This window comes from Bactrocera latifrons, unplaced genomic scaffold (assembly GCF_001853355.1).
Source record: "Bactrocera latifrons isolate USDA-ARS-PBARC rearing strain unplaced genomic scaffold, ASM185335v1 scaffold_62, whole genome shotgun sequence".
NCBI classification, from domain to species: Eukaryota; Metazoa; Arthropoda; class Insecta; order Diptera; family Tephritidae; genus Bactrocera; species Bactrocera latifrons.
In genome coordinates this window covers 207,215-214,253 of record NW_017537290.1, presented here as the reverse complement: position 1 = coordinate 214,253, position 7,039 = coordinate 207,215, and the positions used below count along the sequence as shown (strand labels likewise).

Here is a 7,039-nt window from a genome sequence, read left to right as displayed (position 1 = left end):
ACGGCCAAAATTCGAAAGAGATAATCTTCAAAAATAAATGCTACAGAATATTCTTTCGATTGATAAAAAAAAAACATTCCACATCAAATGCTTAAGTTTCTGTGTTTTCTCTTTACTAAAGTAGAGACCCTCGAAATTTATCACCCTTTATTTTGATTTATTTATTTTTTCATCAYAAATTGCTCAGCTATTTTCTATGAGGGTAGTAGAAAACCATGCTAAACAAGAGCACCCAGTATCCAGCTTTAGCTCCGCCTCTTTTTTGTGTGAAAAGAATWTGCAATACCTACATCCTGGCATTTACAGTTAAGGGTTGCTCTGTCACTATCCCTTTAAAGAGATGAGTGCTTTCAAATGCTGARATTTGTATTTGATTTCGATGCTTGGAATTCCACAATGTCAARTTGCCGCACTTCAGTTGGACCAATTGGTGTATAAAAGGATATGTGCTGGCAGGATACGAATTAATTGTGAAAATTTTCATTGAAGTGCGGTTGTACGGTGTGCTGCTGTGCTGACAAGAACTTAATTTGATTAGAGAAATTTGTTTGTGATTTAAAGTTTATGTGCAAAGCTAAGAATATAAATTTATTATAAGCAAAAATAATAATTTGTTATAAACAAATTGAAATTAATAACAATTAAGCAATAAAAGTTAAAAAAATGTCACGAAATCAATTACCCGATTCTTCATCCTCGCCGCCAATAAGGTTAATATTTGCATAAGTTCTTTGTAAAAAAATATTTTAATATATAGTTTGTGAAGGTTATTGTGGGAAAAAATATTTAAATGATCAAGGACAAGAACAACTAAATATTTATATAAAAAAAACTAAATAAAATTTTTGTTCGGTCGAAGTCAAGTAATTGCTCTATCGGGATTATTGAATAATCACAATAAAATCATAAATTGCAAATCTTCATAWTAATATTTATAGTGTAAGCAGAATATATCCAAAAGTTATCCAAACAAATAACAAGAAATGCTATGATCCTATTCTTCTTCTTCACTGGCATAGGCACCGCTACCGGCTATAACCGCGCCAAGTTAGTAACAGCAGGAATTGTGCTTTCTCGATACAAATCTACAACTCGAATTATTCTCTCCAGCAGTAAATTGAAGAAGTCGCACGATAGGGAGTTGCCTCGTCTGGTATCGAAATGGCTCGGAGAGGTCCTTACAGATTCTGACGGAATTGTTTGTGATGTCAAAAGAAGCTTTGAAATAGACGAATTCACGGGTCTTTTTTCAGACTAGGCGCWTGGTGAATATCCTGTCAGTTCTTGATTATTCACTGATAAAGCTCGATAGAACCTTATATGCGATGCTGAAGAGACTTATTTCACGGTAGTTGGCGCAGTTTGTGGGGKCTCCCTTTTTCTAGATTGGGYAGAYCACACWTAAATTCCAATMGTTTGGCATGCTTTCGTCAGACTCTATTCCACAAAGAAGCTTCTTATCATTTCTTCGCCGCCGTATTTGAAAAGTTGGCCAGAAATCTATCTGCCCCCGCCACTTTGTTGTTCTCCGGACGATCATTTGCTATTCGAACTCTTTAAAACAGGTAGACTGTTATCATACACGACATTGTTCATCAACTCAGGCTACATTGCCAATGTGACCGGGAAAGGAGAGCCATGAGGAATTACACAAAGTTCTATTTTCTCAATAGAGAAGAATTGTATAATGGTTCTGTGATCGACTGTACCTACGACGAGATGTACATATTCACCGAGGGTGAAATAGGAATAGAAGTGGGCTTCTTCTGTAGTAATCCATACTTCAAACGAGAAAGCTTCAAACGAGATGAATATAATGCAATATTTCATGTCGAAGGTTTTGAAACGCTATCAACACGGAGCATGCCACAAAGTTACTTTGGACTAGTGTTGATGATGAAGAGACCAATAACCTTCTACTTCTAGGCAGAAGAAAACTTAGTAATATTGTAGGGGTCATGAGCTACCCTTAAAATCGCACAGATCGTATTCAGAATAGATCTTTGTGATTTCGTACCTACGAATTCAATGTTCTCATTTCGTATGRGATWKCTGGAATATTTCACGATGTTTAAGTGTCTTGTCTTGGATTAAAGAAGACAAAACGTTATTGACCTAAAAACCAGTGACATACCTCCTAGGTTATATTTTGGATTTATTGATTGATTGAAATCGCTTGTTACTTTAAATTAGTTGCTTGTTCTGTTTATGGTTTCTATKATTTATTATCATCTCTGTAAACCTGTTGAAAATATCTCTGATATTTGACGATTACAAAATTGACTTATGATTTTGCACTTTTTTCCAATACCTTGGTAATCGTAGACTAAATTTTTAGGGCTACAAATATTTGGAAGATATTCAACCGCAATAAATGATATAATATCATTTTTATTTAGGCCGCTTTATTAGGAAATATTCGTTATAACATATCGTCGTATATATATTTAACATAATCAACTACACATCTTAACGCTCTCTTCAACGCCCATTACAGCCACCTGTCGTTTCATAATTTCGACGATGACATGATCAACGATTTGCCGTCGTGCGTYTATGCAGGCGCAGCGCATCACGTAACCGCCGCAGCGGGTGGCCTTGGCGGTGGTGGCAGTAACCTGCGTATGAGCACGAGTAGTCTGCGTCAAATGCAACAACAATACTTACAACATACGGGTACGATTGATTGACTAATATTACATGTGACTTTTTGTCATTCGATGTACATTCCATTTATAGAGAACCTACTGGATTCTTCAACAGGCATGTCGCTGGTCACGGCGAGCTCATCCACGGGCTGTGGCGCTGGTGGCGGYGGTGGTAGTTCATCCATGCACTGCAATAGTCCGAATGCGASCAGCAGCAGTGTGGGKTATGGCAATRCCGGSWCKGTGAATGCAGCGGCTGCCGCGGCTGCTGCAGCGGGCTCGACTCCTTACAAGCTGCAGCGGCAACAGGCGAACGTGCGCGAGAGGAAACGCATCCAGAGGTCGGCACCAACTGGGTACACTAAATGGTCTATTTTCTTTTTTTMCCCCAAAAATTCAATCAAGTTAGACAGTAGTGCAGATACACTTACATTTACATTTACATTACATTTTACATTTACATAACATACCTACAGCACGCATTAGTAGATTAACCTCCAAAAAAATATATACTTTTTTGCACACATTAGGTTTTGGTTGAACTATTTAGTGTTATTTCTATATGACCGCTTTTTCTCACCTTTTACTAAATTTCAAACCTTCTTCTTCTGATTTCATCYTCGAAATATCGCTTTTGTGGCTGCTCTCCATTCCATTCGTTGCTTGACTTCTGCAGTAGCATTAATTCAGCCTTCGACGAGCTGCGTGTTCATGTTCCCACCTTTCCCTACGAGAAGCGTTTAAGCAAAATCGATACTCTACGCTTGGCCATCGCCTATATTTCATTGCTGCGTGAGGTACTTCAGACCGACTACGATCCACTCACCTATGTAGAGAAATGTTTGCGTGGCGAGATTAAGGCAGATCGTGCCAACTGGAACACAAGTGGTGAGTTTTAAAAGTTATTATTTTATGAGATTTTTTTTTTTTTTTCACAGAAGAGAGTTTGGGCTTCGGTCTATAAGTTTCTGTTATAGTGCTATGACAGGCTTCGTGAAACTACATTTTTAATTTTTATCGTTAAATCTTCTATAGCTCTAAAGCTGCTTCACGGGTTCAGAGCTCTATTGGAGATATACTTAAGGAGCCAAACACTCTCCGGTTAAGTAAAACTAAAATAACAAATTAAAGTCAGGACGTCTGAGGCTGGAGTTCATAGAGAGCTCCTACCCACAACTCTCTCGTCGGTATATGAGTATAGAAGGAGCCGTCAGTGTTTGGTATGACGACTCCATGTTCCAACTGATGCGGTATGAAGTTAAAGATTCTATGGGTCTGATTGCAACTTTCGCAGTCATACACCTTCCGACGGCTTTAGTATGGTGTCATAGGGCCAGAGGACCACTTTCGGTGAGAGACCCCGCTCTTCTTCAGCGGTATAAGGCAATCGATGCCTTATTTGTTCTCTTTTCAATATTCGACTTTCATGTAAGCTTCCTATCCAGGGTGAACACAAGATATCTCACTGTATCTGCCGGTTGCAAACGGATGTCTTTCATATGCGGCAGCGGTGTCACTGAGATCTTATATCTTCAAGTAAATAAAAACCATTTCGGTTTTAGTTGGACTGATGGTGAGACCACTTCCGACTGGACGTTATTGAAATATCCCAACAGCCAGATTCTTAACCATAATAGCTTCCTCAAGCCATACACGAGAGAATACAGAGCAGTATCCACTGACTTGCTTTTACAATAAGCATGTTGCGCTCCTGACAGTTGGATTTATTAGTTCATAGTTTTAAAAACTCAAGGCAGAGCCATCAGTGAGCGTTCTTTTATATGACCTTCATGTAGGTACCTCATAACTCAGCGTATATAGAAGCAGCTAATTATTTGGTTATGATCGCCTTTTGGCCAGATAAAATTCGGGTCAATTTCAAGCCTCCTGCTTTGGGTATTGCATTTATTACCGACCGTAAGCTTATTTAGTGTTATATCTATACATTAAGCATTTAAAGAGTATATAATATTTGTAACCAGTATTACATTCGCTCTGTTCTCAATGTACACATTTCTYTTCACAGATCTGACAGCACGGCTTTCTTGGATCAACTGGGAAAATCTGGGCGTACATCCAGGCCGCCGAACTCTACTTACCACACTGGCATTATCCTCGGAGCCAATGTGCGGTGCACATTGTGGYCCATAAATATACGACTTCGAACACTAGTTTCTAGGAGTCTTGAGGCATATCTTTTAATTTTGTTGTGATACTAATTTAGTGCAACTGTCTTCCTTTTTCTGAATTAATTTAAGCTTAAATTAAGCAAAAATATAACTATTTAGTATTATTTGTAAAAAGTATTTATTCACGTGCCAAAGCAAATAAAAAATACTTGAACTGAGTAAACTATTTATGATAGCAGTTCTACCGTGATTAACTAGTTTGTTTGATATAGAGTTTGAATAGACCTGGGAGTTTTCGATCGTATAAAATGTTTTTGGAGTTCGTCGAAAATTGTGGTATCATATTTGGAACAATTTAAAATATAAACCTAGAGAGTTCGGAAAGTCTAGGTATAACACAGAAGATTACATCAACTGGGTCACTTCAGCTARCATAGCACAAGCTGTCTGGGCAATTGTGCTAACTACGAATTGGACGATGGAATGCAGACTGGCTGTTAACATTACAGTGTTCAAATTCCGACTATCAATAATCCTGTGCACCTTCACTCTTTATAGAACTACGAAAACTGCCGAAGTACAGAGCTGCAACAAAATCTTCAAGTCGCTAACAGGCAGTTCCTGGAGAACAGGCATAGAAGTGTTGTTGTCAACATACAAGGTAATCGGTCAGCGGGCCCCAAGCTACGCCGCACCGATATGATGGCCTAGATGTAGTGAAACGCAAACGAAAATCAAATTCAGATTCAGATGTGTCAGCGTCGGATAAGTGATCCCCCCATTTGATGACATTCTCTGCAAACATGTTACGGATTATGATTTAAGGGTATACACCTGGAATGTTCGGTTCATTCCTTTAATTGGGAAGGTGCCGCTGCCCAGTTGGGTATCCTCTTCAGAGTAAAGGCTGACATCACCGCCGTCCAATAAATGCGATAGATGGTGAAAGGACTGAGGCGAGTGGGTCCTTGTGGCATTTACTACAGCCATATAAAAGAGTGCAAATTTGGTGTGTGTGAAGAGATTTTCGTGGTGGAAGAGAGACTCCGCCGCCGCATCAAAGCGATGCTCTTTAACATATCGCCCACGCCCCAAAAGGAAGAGAAGGACGATGTGACCAAACATGAATTTTATGAGCCTTGGAGAGCACTTATGAGAGCTGCCCTCGCCACGATGTCAAAATCGTGCTTGGTGACTTTAACGCCAGGATGGGCAAAGAAGGTATCTTTGGCACTACGGTCGGTATATTCAGCCTCAACGGTCAAACATCTCCAAATTGTTTGAGGCTGATCGACTTCGCTGGGCCCGAAATATGGTTATCTGTAGTACTAGAATCCAGCAAAAGAAAATGAAAAGTTGAAGAGGGAAACGAGGCGYATATGCAGACAAAATGAGAGGGATTCCCAAATTGGACTCAACGAATGAATTATTTAAGAGGTCTTTAACTTCTCATTAAGTAAGAAACCTTGAAAACGATCATCTTTTTTTTTCTTCGAACAAAATTTATTTGCTTAAACAAACGAAGAAACCTCTGTGATTTTTAATTGATTTTTTTTTAGTTGGAAAAGAAACATTTCTGAAATTTGCGATTTCAAAAATGTTCTTTCAAGCATCAGGCAATTCTCAAGATTAAATAAATTACAATAAAAATAATTTAAATAACCGGTTTCTTGATTTTGTCCAAGCATTTCTGTGTTTTAAAAAATAACTAAAAATTTGTTTTTTTACTTCTTCCAAATATTAGTGTATTTTATTCACTTCAACTTGTATGTATAGTATTCATATATGTATTTAACAAAACAATTGTGTAAGTGTGTGTATTAAAACCTGTTTTCGTTTGGATTTGTTCGTTGATAATTGAGTATGTATGCGTCTTCTGTGTGTAAAATGTTCTATCAAAACTATTGCATGTATTATCTTTCAGTGTATGTGTAAGGAAGCGCTGCTAAACACACTAATTTTTTAAACACACATTTACACATTTATTGCTMTTATTTTTATTGTTGTTTTTTAATATAATTTTGATCGCTTGTTGTTTTTGCTCGAACTTTGCTCTTTGATCTAACATAAATTTGGCTTTCTTATGACAAATGTTACTACTTGTACTGTACTATAGTGAATACGAGCGTACAATGAAAATCCTTTCTTTTATCAAATATTTTTTAAAATTTGTATACATTTTGATTTTATAAAATCAAAAAATTTTAAAAATATCTAAGCATAATTTGTTTGCGAAAATTACATTATTAAATAAGTAACAAA

The 7,039-nt window shown here is 37.6% G+C and overlaps 1 protein-coding gene across 2 annotated transcripts; it reads left to right on the top strand.

The window, feature by feature from the left end:
* Positions 1-507: 507 nt before the first annotated feature.
* On the top strand, positions 508-4,956 carry LOC108975157 (protein dimmed). 2 transcript variants are annotated; one of them, XM_018943473.1, is made up of 5 exons: positions 508-710; positions 2,498-2,676; positions 2,740-2,989; positions 3,325-3,536; positions 4,675-4,956. In XM_018943473.1, exons 1-5 carry the CDS (start codon positions 664-666, stop codon positions 4,797-4,799), a joined length of 813 nt encoding a protein of 270 aa, XP_018799018.1. In that variant the 5' UTR covers positions 508-663; the 3' UTR covers positions 4,800-4,956. The 2 variants fall into 2 exon arrangements, with proteins under 2 accessions (XP_018799018.1, XP_018799017.1); XM_018943472.1 differs by having other exon boundaries at positions 2,740-3,004.
* The last annotated feature ends 2,083 nt before the right edge of the window (positions 4,957-7,039 follow it).